The 17,417-nt window shown below is 37.9% G+C and overlaps 1 protein-coding gene across 5 annotated transcripts in view; it reads right to left on the bottom strand.

Annotated features, from left to right (window-relative positions):
- Positions 1-17,417, bottom strand: part of LOC145994730 (uncharacterized) — a 402,364-nt gene that overhangs the window by 264,345 nt on the left and 120,602 nt on the right. For 4 of the 5 annotated variants that reach the window (XM_083130939.1, XM_083130941.1, XM_083130937.1 and 1 more), the window contains exon 10: positions 13,769-15,944. The exons of the other annotated variant lie outside the window; for it this stretch is intronic. In XM_083130939.1, coding sequence (XP_082987065.1) covers positions 15,816-15,944 — 129 coding nt within the window. In that variant the 3' untranslated portion in view covers positions 13,769-15,815. Of the gene's footprint in view, positions 1-13,768; positions 15,945-17,417 lie in introns of those variants that run through there. 5 annotated transcript variants of the gene reach the window in all.

Below are 17,417 nucleotides of genomic sequence, written 5' to 3'. Positions count from 1 at the left end.
ATTTGGTTTTGGTGAACAATTATTTGTTGGTCGCCTCTTCAAACAAATATTTGCTCGAGATAAACTATTTACGGTTATTCCAAACAAACTTTCTTCTCTGTATAGTTCTGTATTTACCAAACTTGTTCCCACAAAGTTTGTAATCACCCTAGCAAGCAAAGCTTGGTAATCCAATAATAGTAGAGATTAGTAAAATATAACTGATATGCACTTTATATGGAGGGATTAGTGCATATTCCTAATTATTAGGGGGGGGGACTAGTTTTCCCAAACTTTTCGACGCTCAAACGAATTGAGATTTCCATTTCGTACAAATTCTTGTTGCAACTTAAAAGATATGTAGTGTAGTGTACTCCTAGTTCTTCCTTCCATACCCGCAATCCACCCGCTCCTACCTGTGCAAATGGTTATCTACAAAATGAGATTAGACTTAATTCTCATCTTTCTGCGAGAAGCATGCAACCAAACTTGCCTCGACGTTGTGCTGGTTGCCTACGTGCCTGCAAAATACCAGCTGTAACAACAATGATATGCTCGGGGTTTGCGGAGATCAATAAATAAATGCTGATATTTATTCCAAATGCAGTTAAAATAAGTTTTGCCAAATTCATGGAGATGCTAATATGATACTGTTACAGAAATATGCAGATAAGGATGAGGTTGCATCCTAAATTTCTTTCCCTTCTCTCTTAATGCCGCTTACTGGCATTTGTGAAAAGATACTAAAGGACCACATTTGCAAGTTTATCTTTTTACATGCAAATTTAACAAAGCACCGCTTACTTTCAGGCAAATCCTTCTTGGCATACTAAAGTGTATCATTATTAGAAACTATCGAATCTATATCCAACAATTTCCAATAGGATGTGTATATACGGACAGAGAGAGAGAGAACTTTTCGACAGCTCTTGATATCATAAACAACAATTACCAATTACAAAAATTATATTATAGATTCAATACCCATAGAAAATTTCTCTCTCTACAACGAAACATGAACTTTGCCAAACCTAACATTCTGAACATCATGTCCCGTCAATATTTCAGAACTCTTCTCTTCATTGATTGATTGATTTGGTTTATTTTACTTCACTTTTCAGCTTTTCTCGCACTTTTGGACAATCGTGAAGATGAGGATGAATGGTGATAACATGAAATTGATGAAGGGACATTAAAAAAAACGCCCAGGCTAGGGTTCAAACCCTGGACTCCTGACGTCGTAGCCCACTGTGCTAACCAATCCGCCACAGAGGTCGGAAATTAAAAAAGAACTGCTTAGAGGACCTACAGCATGGTTGGAATTGGTGCATCACTGCGCAAGGAGACTTCTTTGAGAGTACAACCTAGTAAGTTACATTCATGTTCCTCATTACGGAGAAACAATCAGTTCGAGAACTTTTGAGGCAAAGGATATTTGGTAGCTCTATCAGTCCACAAAATTTCTCGTCAAACCTGGTAGTTTTTGACATACAAACAGTCGATATGGGCAAAAATTGTGTTTTTTGTTTGAACCTTTATTGTTTACTTCAATTTTCTTTGAAAGTGAGAAAAAAGTAACTAGGGCTGAGCCGATGTATCGGTATCGGCCGATACCAGTGGTATCTGTATCGATATTTTACCAGCATTTTGGTCTTACGCGGACTCCACAAATTTGACGCGCGACATTTCGGGGAGTCTAATTGTCCTGAAAACTACGCAAAATTCGAATTTTCTTTTTATGTTGTACAAATTGTGTGAAAAAACTCGACTATGTGATTTGAGTTTGAGTTTTAATTCCATTTTAGGCACAGAAGGATAATCAAAACTGGACCTACAGTTTAAAGTGGGATTGGAACCACTATGTGCTTCCACCGGGTATCGAAACCGGGACCCCTTGATTACAAGGAAACGACGTTATCACTATGCCATCAGAGAGGCTTGCATTTTGCGATAACCTAATATGTAATTTCATATTCTGGTGTAATTGTTGGAGAGTCTAAAGTAAAAAAAAAAATCTTGGTAAATTGATGCACGTAATTAGGGTGGAATATTTACATACCAATAGTAATCAATCTTTCGAATAATTTTAATTAATTACTATTTCCAAGCATCGGTATCGGCTCAGCCCTACAATATCGCCTAGTTATTTGTATCTTTATTTTAGAACAGACTTGCAGCTGAAGTGAACATGTTGTCACCAAGAGTCCTCAATAGAAGCATTCGCATGGCTGTTAGGGATTAGGGATGGCCAGATCCGGATCCTAGCTGATCCGAAATCCGGATCCGGTTGGTTCCGGATCCTAAGGATCCGGATTTTTCAGATCCGGATCCGGATACGGAATTTTCGGATCCGGATCCGGATACGGAATTTTCGGATCCGGATCCGTCTTGCCATCCCACATGCGCTTCTTTGGAAAGTAAGAATGTGCTTATAACATATTGTTACCTGCTAATATACATATATATATAATATACATACATACACACATATATATATAGTGTGTGTGCGCGCGTGCACGATTTGTAATTAATTAATATACTTACAAGGGAGGTCTAAGTCTCCCCCTCCGATTTACATGAAACTTGGCAGGTGTATAGAGCCCCCTCCCTCAAGTGTCAAGATGAGGAGAAATTGAAGTGGGGATCTGACCCCGAAACCACGTAAATATGGCATAGGAAGAAACAGGGGGCATAGGGCCTCTCTATACACCTGTTAAATTTCATGGGAATCGGAGGGGGACACAGGGGTCAGATGATCCCCACGTCAATTTGTCCTCATCTTAACAATTGAGTGGGTTTTGCCCCCTAAAACAGTTTTTTAGCCGAAACAAAAAAAACACGTATTTCTTCCTTTTGGCCCCTCTATACACCTGCGAAGTTTCATGAAAATCGGAGAGGGACACAGGGGTCAGATCCTTACTTCAATTTGTCCTCATCTTGACATTTGAGGGGATTTTGCCCCCTAAAACAGTTTTTAGCTGAAACAAAAAAACACGTATTTCTTCCTTTGGGCCCCTCTATACACCTGCCACGTTTCATGGAAATCGGAGGGGAACACAGGGGTCAGATCCCCACTTCAATTTGTCCTCATCTTGACAATTGAGTGGGTTTTGCCCTGTAAAACAGTTTTTTAGTTGAAACAAAAAGAACACGTATTTCTTCCTTTGGGCCCCACTATACACCTGCCAAGTTTAATGGAGATCGGAGGGGGACACAGGGGTCAGATCCTCACTTCAATTTGTCCTCATCTTGACATTTGAGGGGGTTTTGCCCCCTAAAACCGTTTTTTAGATGAAACAAAAAAACACGTATTTCTTCCATTGGGCCCCACTATACACCTGCCAAGTTTCATGGAAATCGGAGGGGGACACTAAGATAACCTCCCTTGTTAGTCTTACACTTTGTAATTATATAACTCTGCATATATTATAATGTTTTATTTTAATTTGTAAAACTGTAACTAGAACAACTGTATAATTTTTGTATAACGTTTCTATCTTGTTATATGCGTTAAAGGTTTCATCCTGGAATGGAATGTCTCACATTTATGTGTGTTTTCATTTCAAATACATTCGAATAAATACATATTCGTTTCAATGGCATTTACAAAATCACCTCTGACATTTTATGTTAAACAAGTACGATTATTTTTGTGCACGAGTGTGTTAGCCGATGCGTAGCAAAGTATTTTAGGAACAACACTTGAAAAAAAATTCTTGTAGGACTAACTAATGAAAAATTTCTTTGTAATCGAAGATCATAATACCTTTTAAGGTGTGGTAATATTATAATGGGATTGAGATACGAAACTCTCGGATCCGGATCCGGAATTTTCGGACCCGGATCCAGATCCGAAATTTTCGGACCCGGATCCAGATCCGAAATTTTCGAATCCGGATCCAGATCCGGAACTCTCGGATCCAGATCCGGAACTCTCGGATCCAGATCCGGAACTCTCGGATCCAGATCCGGAACTTTCGGATCCGAATGGACCCGGATTTTTCGGATCCGGATCCGTTTGGCCATCCCTATTAGGGACCTCCTTCAACACGTGCTCTTTCATCTCCCTCCCTTGGCTGTAGCTTGCCGCTCTCATCAGTGGATCGTCAGATGCCTCTGAGCGACTGTATCGACCAACGGAACTTTCCTTTTCGGAATTGATAACGGCAAAATCCTTTGTTAAGGAAGTCCAGAAAAGATGTACACATGGATGCCACTTGTAACTTGCCAAGATGTGGACGGTATTTGCTATTCGTTCGCGTCACATCGTTACGAGCAGAAGTGGGTTGCATTGAGGCTATGAGGGACAGTTTCCAACCGATGTCAAACTCTTGAGCCTGCTTTCGTCTTTTTACGGAATCGGAACTTTGATATTCCCAAGGGAACAAACAAAATAATACCCCCATAAGCGTAATTAATGTATTTCTCAGGCGTACAACTCCCCTCCGCAGCAGTGTTGCCAAACCTGATGCGCATAAAAGAGCTAAATTGAGTTAAAACTGACTTTCAAGGAGCTAGATTTTCGAAGCTGGAGCCAGTGATGGCACCATAGCGGGGCAGGGGGTGTGTGCCTCAGTTCACAGCCAAACGAGGGCACGAAAGAGCCAGATCTGGCTTCAGGAGAGCTAAGTTGGCTATAGTGCTCGCAGCAGCCCTGGAGAGCAGAGCCTCGGGGAATCCCCTCCCTCATGTCTTTAAGCAACGCCAGTCACACCACGATGAAGCGCAACTGCACACCATGCACGAATCTGTTGCGATAAATAAGGGCAATGTCACACGAGGCTCGTTTAAAATCGTAACTTACCTTGATTTCGACAGACTACTCTGGGATCAACAAGCATTATGACACATAAACATAGAATTCCAAGTTCTTGGGCTGTTCACTCTATCAATATCTTCGGCTTTAAGTATTGACTAACGAGTTTCGTTCGGCAATATTTTTGTCTGTGGCTTAGTATCGGTTCGTGGTTTCTCTACATTCATTAAACATACAGGGAATTCAACTTTTCTAGCAGCTATTCGTTTACTGACTTACTGTACCTCCTGCTCGTCAGACATAAATCTATGGTCAAAGCCATAACTCTATACATGACACAGTACCTTAATTGCAGGAGGCGTACTTCTTAATTACAGGGGAAACAACCAAATTACAGGTGGAGTACCCTGATGCTTTGGGAAGTAAAGTAAAGGGAAGATTCAATACTGCTTCTTTGTACGAAAAGAAAACAACTTTCATGTTACTTGCTTAGTAATTCAGTGCCACCATTCACAATAGGTTTTAAGGTACTAAGGAGCAAAGATGAAACAATTACACTTATGCACCAGTCATGTTCGTACGTTTGTCCGAGTCAACTAACTGTGTCCCAGAAACTACTAAGCTGGACATAGTAATTGAAATCATGATAAATATCCTGATCGGCAGGTCTATCTAATCGTATTGAATTTGCGTTATTTCGTGTCGCTTCTCTACCTCGCGATGATGATGGGTGAATAGACTACATGGATCAAGAGAAGATCAAAAACACATGTCGGCCGGGCTAAGAACACAAGCCCGCAGAGGAATAAGCTGACTGATGCTTCAGGCGCCAGAGCCTCGTCAGCCTGCAAGAATGAAGTCCATGGTGTACTACGTGGAAGAGAAGTTGTCATTTGAGTGTCTTCAAAAATGTCACCCGTAACATCCCATGTGTCTAATCATGAGAGACAACAAACGATTTCTCATGTGGCTTATATCTTAGAAATTGTTAAAGCTAAAAAGAGAAAACTTACTAAATTCCAGGATCTACAAATTTAAAGCATCATGAAACATACCGACTGATTCGCACGTCTGCTTATAGTAGCCAATTGATCGAAAGTTAAATATCGATAGGTCTATTTCCTTCCTATATCACACGAGACCATTCGGGTTATGCATAACAAATCTGGTAGCTGAAAGCACTGCGAAATTTTATCTGGAAGCAATGTGTATATCTGTTATGAGTATGCCCTTGCATTATATTGTTCTTCGATATCTCAGAAGTAAATAAAGTCACAAACATATGATTTGCTGTACCGAGAAACATAAAATCCCAACCACGTTGTACAAAATGTTCCCCATTGGCCGTCTACAGTCAAGAGTTGAAGCATTCAAGACTCGTTGACTGCTCAAAAACTACAAGCGGGAAGACAAAATTTTGTTGACTGAAATAAGTAAACAAGTTTTATTATAATGGTATATTTTTATATTTATAAATATGTTTGCTTGTCTGCTAATGAGAGTCAAACCATAATTGGCACACCACTGACATATAGTTAAAACAAAACGAAAGCATATATTGTTATAATTCAGTACAAGTTTCTGCAATAATCTTTCCTTAATTGTATCATAAACAATTAATTTTCAACTTTAAGAAATTTCTACTTAAAAGTTGTTTTTGTTTAGAAAAACGGGCAAATATTGACCTTATAAAGATTGTCCAGGCAAACTCTTCTCCGTATTTGAATCTGTTTATAATATATTCTACCCGGAACGTTAGTCAATTCGAGTGCACAATCTAAAAGAAGGCAGTAAATGTAAAGCAGCACATTATGTAACGAAATCTCTATCAAATATTAATTTACTGATTAAAAATTATGTTCATTAGCCAGTTCGTTCAGCTTAAAAGTAATTTATTCTAGCTAAAAAATGTTAGTGCCATCTAGTACCTATGTCAAAGTTGCACATTAAACGCAATTCCAACTTGTTTTATTTTGGTACATATTTATGTTTTGAGGTTAAAATCTTCTTAAGTGCTTCCCTACGACTTAGGGGAGAGTTGCCGAAATTGGACCATTTGGTACTATTTTGCTTCTGCATCAAAAGCAAGACACAGAAAAAGAACGAAATTGTAGGTATGAGAAGCACAAACTATTAGCTTTCACTACATATATGCATTTCAAGAAAAATGCAGGACTTAGACCACAGGTTGCTTAGGTTGGACCGCTACGGTATCTAGATACCTGCAGCACTCGCTGCACACACCATTGTGGTATTTACTCCACGTTCGCCGCTTGTAACAGCACCTATCTGTGATTTTCCTTTCTTTGCTACAATTCTTTGTGGACGTTTCTGGACTGTGGTGAAACCTGACTCATTCACGTTGAATATTCGGCCAGCTGTAAAATCAAACAAACCATACATTCTACTACACTCGTTCAAGCCATAATCCCCATTACCGTATGCTGCTATAGACATTTGCAATTCCATCTCGGTACACAGCTCATACTTTCCCCGGTCCAATTTGAGAAACACGTCGGGTGGTCCAACTTAGGAAATTATACCCCGTTAATAAAAATATGACGCTACACGAACATACGAAACTAAACCATAGTTTATTACATGTAGTTAGTGGTTAATGAATGGCACTTTTATAATATACTACAGGACATTTCATTACCTACACAAGAGCTTAAGATCCGAAACACAATAATTGCAACACGAACATTGGAAACACAATAACAGCACTCCTACTTCGTCGAACGTCTCTAGTTGACTGACCATTCAGTCATTTGTACATGCACTGACGCCAACCAGTTGTGCCAACTCGCCTGTTTCAAATACTCGTCTATAGGCAAAAACAAAGGCGCTCCAACTTAGGCAACTTTCCCCTAATATAATACCCACCATAACGCTGTAATAAGCTCTAATCCAGTGGCGCAACCACAGAGGGGGCATTGTCGGAAATGAGTTCTAGGGGGGGCAAGGGGTGACAAACCAAGTGTACCTGCAGGGGACAATTACCGCCCAGAACTTCAAATTTTATGCAAATAAAAATACTTTTCGTAAAATTTTCTTGCTCGCTTCGCTCGCAACGGTTCATTTTCTTAGTCTTATCAAGTTCAGAACCGTAGCTAGGGGACAACGGGAGACGGCCCTGGGCGCCGAACGATCTAAATTAAATAAGTTGTAAAATTCATTGATTCATTTGTGTTTTTTTTAAAGTCTACTGTATGCACAGAAAAGCTGATTGAGACTGGGCCTATAGCTTAAAGTGGGTTAAAACCACTATGTGCCTCCACCGGGTATCGAATCCGGGATCCCTTGATCATAAGGCGACCATGTTACCACTACACCATAGGGGAGGCACAAATGTTGTAAATGATATAATGCCATGCCGTTACGTGAAATTATTTGCGCCTTATTAAATTAATATTGATTTCAGTCTTCAAAAAAATTGGATCCAAAAATTTTCTTGCTCGCTTCGTTCGCAATTTCGGTTTGTTCGCTGTAATGCATTGTAAATCACCAGACAGAGAAATAAGACTTGTCTTGATTGATTTTGTTTTAAATGCATGAACAATTGTTTGGAGGAAAGGGAGCCTGCACATTTGAGAGACAATTTATGTATTTTTTGCTGTTGGTTTATTGTGAGATGGATGAATTGGTTGTGTAATGTATTTAAATAATTTAACTTGAATATCGATAAGTACACAATTTAGTGTCCAGGCCACTCCACGTTGCATATATGTGAAACATACCGTGCGTCCATTTCGATCTGCAGCCGAGAGATAGGGAGAAGCGTGGCGGGCGGCACTGACGGAGATGCCGACATTTGCGGCCTGAAATGCCCGCTTATTTTTATGGACATATGCAGACATTTATATAAATATTGCAAAACGAGCACTAACCTGTGTTATAAGAGTATGGTTTTAATTTTAGTAGCTTAGTGACTGTATGTGCCGAAGATTTTGACACGCCCACCTCTTGTGAAACACGGCGTAGAGGTTTGTTTGGAGAACGTTCTAACGCTGCACCAATATCATCGAGTTTTGCTTCGGTTAGAATCCGTCGTTTTTGCTTAGGTGTTTTAAAATTTAACGATAAAGTTTCTCGTAATTTAAGGACAAGATGTCTAACCGTATCTCTATGTGGAGTTGAAACGCATGGGAATTTCTGTACAAATTACCTACACACGTCTCGACACGAGTTTGTTTTCACGTAGGTACGTGTCATACATAAAAAAATCTTTGTTCTAACGTGAATCTTGCGGCTGGCATTCCAATCGTCTCACTGACACGTCACACATACACACTACAATAACACAAGTAACCAAGAATAACACTCTTGCGCACAGTACGAAATTAACACGCTCTTGGTTTACATTGCTCGCCACTATATTTACAACTCTGTCTTCATCTAGTCGCGAAGGAACAAAAAACTCGAGCTCGGAGATTTCGGATTGCAAGGAAGCTCACGAACACTATTGACTTTTAACGGTTTCTTCTACAGCGTAATCTTGATACAGTGTTGCACATTCTAAACCTCCAAACGATCCCCATCGGCACAAAACTCTTTCAAGGATATAAACTTAAGCAGGACGTTACTGGTCAAAACTATGATTAAAATGTTTTATTATCTGTGGCTCTTAACATCGTTTCTAAAGCGTATTTATTTGTGCATATAAGAGCAGAACTTGGATGAATTACAGGAGAACTTTTGCGTGTTATAACACAGGTTAGTGATCGTTTTGCAATATTTATATAAATGTCTGCATATGTCTATAAAAATAAGCGGGCATTGCAGGCCGCAAATGTCAGCATCTCCGTCAGCGCAGCCCGCCACGCTTCTCCCGATCTCTCGGCTGCAGATCGAAATGAACGCACGGTATATCGTGTATGTAAGTCATGTTAATGTAAAAAATAATTATATTTGAAATGCATTTATCAAGCATCTTGAAACTTTCAAAAATAGTTTATGTGCTTGTTTTCCGTTATTAATGTGAAATTGAACGTGTTTAAAAAATAATTCAAATAAAGCAAATGCTTTAGCACAAACTTCTACCCCCTTTTTGCATAATTTACGAGGATAATAACGTCTTGGATACTACCACTACTAATAGTAATAATAATGTTGGTCCTGGGTTCGAATCCTGGCTTGGGCATGGATGTTTGCGAGTATCCATTCATCATTTTCATCATCCCATCACTCATTCACATCTTCGCAAATTAAAAGTGGCACAAGAAGCGAAGTAAAGCAAATCAAAAATAATAATAATATAATAACATTATTATTACTACTATTATTATTATTGGTACGTTTATCCTGGTACTTGCCCCCCCCCCAGACAAAAATTCTTGATTGCGCCTCTGCTCTAATCAGCTGAGCACTCCCAGACTATTCCACTGAAATACGTACATTTTAATGTATTCAATTAATGTTAATCACTGTATTTAGTCCTCTACTATCAATCGTTAGTTCTTCCTGACTACGCCTGGTCCCACCAACAGAGGATAGATCAACATCGTGCTTCCAGTGTTTTCTCTAATTAATGTTACAGATACGTAAGTTTCCAAATGGCACTACAGTATAAGATTATTTTATACTCTATAGGTCTAATTTGTCGATAATCTTTCTCTATGTTAAAAAGATTCTCGCGGATTATTGACAAAGTGAGTTGTGGAAACAATTTCAAGCTTTCGAGAGTTGACGTCACTCTCATCTTCAGTGTAGAAGTGTCCTGTGCCCGTGAGAAACTTTTCATCATTCGTCGCCAGAAAGATTCAAGATTTACTTCAATCTTTTTCTAGTTTATTGTAGAGATATTGCATTTCTGAATGTTTCATGAAATGTATCCGATTTGTCGAATTTGTGTAAACAATATTGTTTTTTACTAACGTGCGTCGTGCAAGTTCATGTTGTACACACTCTTGTTCAGATAATAAGGCACACTTATGGTTAATTGTTTGAAGAGTGTGCCATTTTATTGTGAACAAAGGTGTACACAGAATTGCCCGATGTCCAGTCAGTCTTGTACGTGTAATGCCATCACATATGTTTTTATTATTGGATGTGCTAACCTGTTTCGGGTTAACACAGTAAAGTATTTTGAATCTTCTAATGAGCAAGAAGCAACTTCCGCATTAAATCCACATGTGTAACATTCGGCGGTCGAATGGTAAACCCATAGCTGGGCTTTTACAGAAATTATGAATTGGTAGTAGCCTAATGGTTTGACTCAGAACGATAAATTACAATAGCTACAAGTTCTTATTCCAATTCTTTTTTCAGTATTTGCTTGGTTAGATTAAGTTTAATTTCTTCTTGAGTTATAATGGCTTTCATGAACTATTGGGCATTGATGAAGGATCCCTATTACATCTGCAAATAAAATTGTATCGAGAAAATCGTTATCTGTGTCTAGGAAGGAACATTTCTTGCTTAATATAAAAGTTAAGACCAAAAAAGTACCCTCAGACGCTTTATTATCGTTAACTCAATTTCCTGAACGAAATTTCCAGACATGCTCATTGATTTTGTCTCCGTGCAGAGACATTTTGAATAACCGGTACCGAAAGACAGGAGAGTAAAAAAAAAAAAAAAAGAAAGAAACTTGGCTAATAGATCGACGTCGTCTCGTTCCATTAGAAAATCAATTACTTCCACAAATTTCTTACAAGGAAACCATTTCATGTCGCAGGTAGCAAGTGGCGACGGAATATTCAGATAACAGGTTTCTTCGGCTTCCAATTTCTAGTTGCACGTTAATACCTGCATCCTCTTGAAGCAAATTATCCCTCGCCGAGAGAAACCTCGGCTTGAAAGGCTCTGGTAATGGCAAAAAGAGCGTATTCCTTACGATGTGGCTGCTCCGGGACAAAATGAAAGAGCTGAATGAGGATCGATGGGTCCCTGCATATAAATTCTCAGATTCCGCTGCTGCTTCTTAATAACCCGTAAAATCAGACACGAGACTCATTTTCTAAATAAACATGCTCTAAGTTGAACATGTTCGTCTGGCTTCGATCTGTCTCCTCCATTTTTCTAAAGGACCCTTGCTCGCCCTTCTTTTCATCCTGCTCAACGAGATTCAAGATACGTATCTTCCCTTTTCCTCAAATGGAAAAAATGGAGATGCAGACATCCTTAATCTTCCTCTTTCTTGCATGTAGGCATTTTTCTCATTACTTAAATTAGACCAAATTGAAATAATTTCATGATCTTTATCTCAATATATTTTTACTAAATCAAGCATTAAACTAAATGCATCAATTATGTTTGACGCGCCATAAACGTATCGACTGATGCACTAAAGTGAATTCTCTGGTCATTGCCAAGAATCGAGTTTAGAGTTTGATGCATTATTGCAAATCATTTGTAAAGGTAACGCCAAAGTACATGATACTTTAACGAATCAACTCATGCGTTTTCTGATGCACCTTCCATTTTTCTCCATGATACACTTAAACATTTGGTCTGAGCTACAGATTTATGCAATTTTTTTTTGTTGTTTCCGCTGACGCATTTACTTTTCTTTATGTACTCTTATGTATCTATCACTTAGGACTTTCCTACAAATTATAAGGAAATATGGATTCATCCATTAAATCACGTTTCGTTTTCCTTTTGCACTCCATTCTGGAATAAAGTAAATAAATGTAATATGTATATTCAATCTAAGGGTATATCTAAACAGCGAACTTAAAAGAATAGGAAAAAATAGTTATTGGCAACGTTTTAAGCACACTTTATGCACAGAAAGGCTAATCGGGAGTGGACCTACAGTTTAAAGTGGGATCCGAACCACTGTACAATGGGCCTACACCGGGGCTCGAACCTTGGACCATTGATTACAAGGCGGAAAAAAAGGTTTATTTTATAAAAATTACGTATGTTCAAACATGGTCCACATATTTCAATGACAAAATAAGTTATAACCCAATTCAGTAAGAAGAGAATATTAATTTAAATAATGTAGTTTAAAAATATATATAAGAATTTAATTTAACACAATGAAAACAGCTCGTCACACATGTGTTCCTAAATCCCCTAGGGGCTTCAAACTCGGACTCACTTAGAAAATATCTATACACACACGTAATTGTACTTTATAACAAACTATACACATTTTTTTTAGTACTAAATAATATACTGTCATCTCAGTCTTTTGGAAAATAGGGCCAATGTGCCATATTTTTATGACAAATACAGAATTATCCTTTCGACAAAATTATATATTTGTTATAGAACAAGAGAAAGTGCATTTCTCGAACTAATAATACAACATATATCTATACGAACCAGAACACTTTCACAGTCACACTGCTGGGGCGGCATTTTTAGTGGCTTAGGGCCAATGACACTTTGAATCTGGCACTTGACATTGCGTTTCTTCCCTCAGCCTAAGAAAGGGAATAATAGTCAAAATTATTCAAAGATGGATTGGTGACGATCAAGTCCCCTTCGCTTAGGCCAAGCTTTTCCTTTTTACAGGAATGAGTGGTTTCGGTCAATGCCTTTCCTTATGAATTTCCTGGATACGTCACTCAAAATCTATTAGTTGAGTTACAAAATTTTAGGTTGAAAGCGTCAAGGGGGGTGAGGCATATGAAGGAATTCTCACAGTTACCCAATGGTTGCGAAGGAAAAAAGTTAACTGAACGTTTGCACAATTTTGCGTTTCAATACCACGTTGATGCACTTATACATAATGTGCACGTACTACAACCGCTAGAAATACATATCGAACAAAGCCCAGGACAGCCAATATAACATTATCTGGTTCCCTTCTACTATGATTATTTAGGACTCAATGTTGATGACTGATTCTAGTGTAAAAGCTTCTGAATTTTGGGGAGTATAAATCTCCTTATTATTGAAACGAGACCTTGAAGTCGCCTGTTATAAAATCGGTACAATATATGAATATTATATTACAATGTCTAATTAGTTCTCAACAATTCTCTGAACAAAAGCTTTAAGTTTCAATATATTCAGATGTACTGTGAACGCAGTGTGTCCACTGATGGCATATTAAAGCACGAAAGGTTTTAAAAATGTATTATGCAAATATGTTATAATTATGATTTTAAGGGGGAGACGCAGAGAACAGCTTTGGCGTGTCCAGGATGTGTTTTCGTTTTTGGCCGATAATTTTTAATCTGTGTGCATTTCTAAAACCTACAATAACGATGATTCAGTTCACCTTCAATTTGTGGGCAATTAATTTAATTATCAGGATGTCATTACTTCCCAACTTATTGAACTGCATAGATCTCATTGTATTTTTCACACATTTGTGGAATTACTTAGAAACGTACAAGTTTGCTCGAGACAAGCAAAATCCAATCGGCCTCCATAATCCACATCCAAGAATACACTTCGTTAATCATTTGTGGGGACATTTTTTTTTACCTTCAAAGTTTTTCCAACCCCTTTTCTCTGTAAAGGCGAACCAGACGTCTGGGAAAGTTGAAAGTGCATTGTTCCAGGGAAAGAAGAATAGGTTCGCTCCCTTTCCTGTCTAGCCGAAACGGATCTTGGCGTCTGGATTCGATCCTCAGCAGAGGCCTTTTAATGCAATATCTGCGGAACCGGGGACGGAGCTCATTAGCCGAAGCTTCCGGTGGGGAGAGCAAGTCGATATTGGGTCGTCTCAAATCACGCGTCTGGAAGCAACAGTCGATGAGCTGGTTGGTTGGTTCCACAGAACAACCGCGAAGGGAGCAAGGGCTAATGCCGAATTACCGCGATTCTTCTCCTCTCTTTTTTTGCTCTCTCTGTAGCTTTTCTATCGCGATTTCTTCCGAGCCTGCCTTCGAGACTATTCAGGCTTGAGATTAGAGTTTCCCTCTATTTCGCTTTTTTTCGTTTATTGGCTTATTTCAGTACTAAGTAGCAATTTATCGCTATTTTTGTTTCGCGGTTATTCCGGTATAATGTTACTTTCACATGTATTCGAATGAGCACATTTTCTTTTGGTGCTCATTTCCGTGTTGAGTATTGCTTACATTATTAAATAAATAATTTCCCTGCTTTTCTCATCATGTTCAGTGGCGAAAACTGCATCAAAAATAAGGGCAGTGGAGTGGTTTGAGGACACTCATCCACTCACTCCCTCAATTTCCACACACACGTACATATGTGAAGCACAGACTATATTTTTGACATTAAACTATTCTACAGAGAATTAAGCAACATTGCAATGAATTATGAAACTAAACACTATTGATTCAACAAAAATACCCTTAGAATACTTTCCCAGATTTATAGCTATAAGTGAACAAATTTGTGACACGTGTGGGACAGATAAAACAATAAAAATTTACTTAATAAGAAATTTGTTTTCATATCTTTGAGGTTTCAATTTATGAAAAAAAAATATTTACGACAAAGAGACAAGGTAATTGACGTTTGAATATTCTAGTGAGGTTGATGGGGAAATGTAAATGTTCCTATTTACGTATATAATGCGATACATAATACAGACACGTCTACTTTGAAAAATATGTTAAGGCTGTAAGAAATTTTTAAGAAAGGTTCACAAGTCTGGGCACTGTAGAAAAGCGTAGGCACTATCTCACAATGAAATCTTTAAATTTTTAGGTGTGTTAACTGTGATAGCTTTAGCTTGGGAAATGCAATGACAACTTGCACGAAACATCTTCTGAAAGACTGGACACCTTCTAAATGTAAATCTCTATCTTTTTCTTAATTGTGAATTCAAACTTTCATCAACACCATGAAATGAGGAATTTACTTGCTAAATTACTTGACCGAAATGCAATTTTTATTTATCTGGAATAAACACAGAATATCAAAGCTGCGTAATTATAAATAACGAAATAAAGGATGCAGTTGTATCGCTAACTCAAATTAGAGTACAGAAAACGAAATAACAATAGTTTGTCATTAAGTACATCCGAAACTTAAATAATAATATGAACGAAAATGTAAATATGCAGCCAAAGTTTCACACACTGAATGGAAGTACAACTGAAGAATGATTACATATTTACCAGATGCATGGTTCACAATGAAAATAAAGGTTTATAATTGACTCGCAACAGAAAAATCAAATATGTTTATTGTGTAAGACTGACTATGAATTAAAACGTTCTTGAGCTTTGGCCCACGCCTGGAGTTTTCTTCTCGCGGAAGCTATTGGTGGCAAATTTGGAACGCTGGAAGATCCAAGTCCAGCTTTGTCTGGATACGACACCAAAGGTATCTGAAAGAAAACAACATTGTATAATTAATTAGCTAGTTCGAGTGCAAGTTAAGCACTGAAAGATGCACATTGTAATTTATTGTGAGGAACGAAGATAAAGTTTGACACTTATCTAATGACATGTGAAAACTTAACCTTCATCCAATATAAGCATGTAAGATATTTTAACAAATATTTATTACGTCATTTTACATTTTTTAGTACATTATCTTGTTTTACAAGAGAATCACACAGAGATACATACATATATATTTTCAGATAATTTATTGATTTGAGTGAGACCACATTCAGAAACTCTCTACATCATAGCCGATGGTTGTGTTTTACTTCAATTTGCAAAATTCATGTGATACCTCAAGAAAAACGTCACATTTTCATTCTTCTGGCATCAATCCATTCGTAAAAGAGACAATTATCTCCATGAATGAAATACTTTAATCGAAAATCTGGCATATTATAGATACACCCATAATTTGTTAAGCCACCGGAGAAGTGTCTGGTGTTACCATGCTTCAAATGGAAAATTCTTTGAAATGTGTTACTGGAGACATAACAACTATTATGAGACTGTCTAAAAGTGATGCCTACTATCATCTTCAACAGAGAAAGTATTATTAAAGTGCTGAGTATTTTAGCTTGTACATGTAGATAATTTCACGTTTTGAGACACTTGATTTACATTGCCGGATATAAATACTGCTCAGTCAATACACAATTGTTGAAGGTGAGTAGCGAGGGACAATATAGTGTGTGTCTCAATTTTTAAGCATGCCAAACCCTGGAGTTTGTACACTAAAATCCACATTCCTCCTAAGTATTTTCAAGTGTGTTAATCCTTGTTACTGCATGTATCATAAAGTAATGACGACTAATGCCAGCATTAAAAACCTTCCAATTAACTATGTAATGAATGCGGGGTACTGCATTCATACTCCAGCGACATGGAATATCTGTAAGGTTCCTTTTACACGTTACAAAGGCATTCTGCAGTCCACTGGTTTAGACATCACGTTAACAAGGTTCTGTCGGATCACTTGAGTCCAGTTTTGTGAAACTTTTCATGCAAGAGATATTATCAGCTTAGCAGAGAATAATAAGACCCTTAGATGGGTACACTGAACCCTGCCAGGTTGGAAATAGAAGTAAAAGTTTAATTAAAACTTTCAGAAGAGGTTCATTTCTTAAATTACAATGCTTTCAAATCGTCTTCCTAGAAACGATATACGTAGATTACAATGCATTTTCTTTTCTTCCCTTTCAAGTGGTCAGTTGCCGATAGAATGTCCTTTGAAGATCAAGACTTACCATGTCGTGTTGATATATTTGGAAGTTTCGGCACTAAATCCTTCCCTCCATTTATATTGTTTCGTTGCTATGAAGTTGAGTTGTTCATTCGTTGTTAGTAGTCCTCATCCAGTTTGGTCGCTTATAAACAGTTAAACCGATATCTTCAGTTGTATCATCCTTGCAGAT

The sequence above is a fragment of the Lepisma saccharinum genome, chromosome 11, assembly GCF_977018435.1.
Source record: "Lepisma saccharinum chromosome 11, izLepSacc3.1, whole genome shotgun sequence".
Classification (NCBI taxonomy): domain Eukaryota; kingdom Metazoa; phylum Arthropoda; class Insecta; order Zygentoma; family Lepismatidae; genus Lepisma; species Lepisma saccharinum.
The sequence above is the reverse complement of the archived record's forward strand: the minus strand, read 5'-3'. Positions and strand labels throughout refer to the sequence as shown.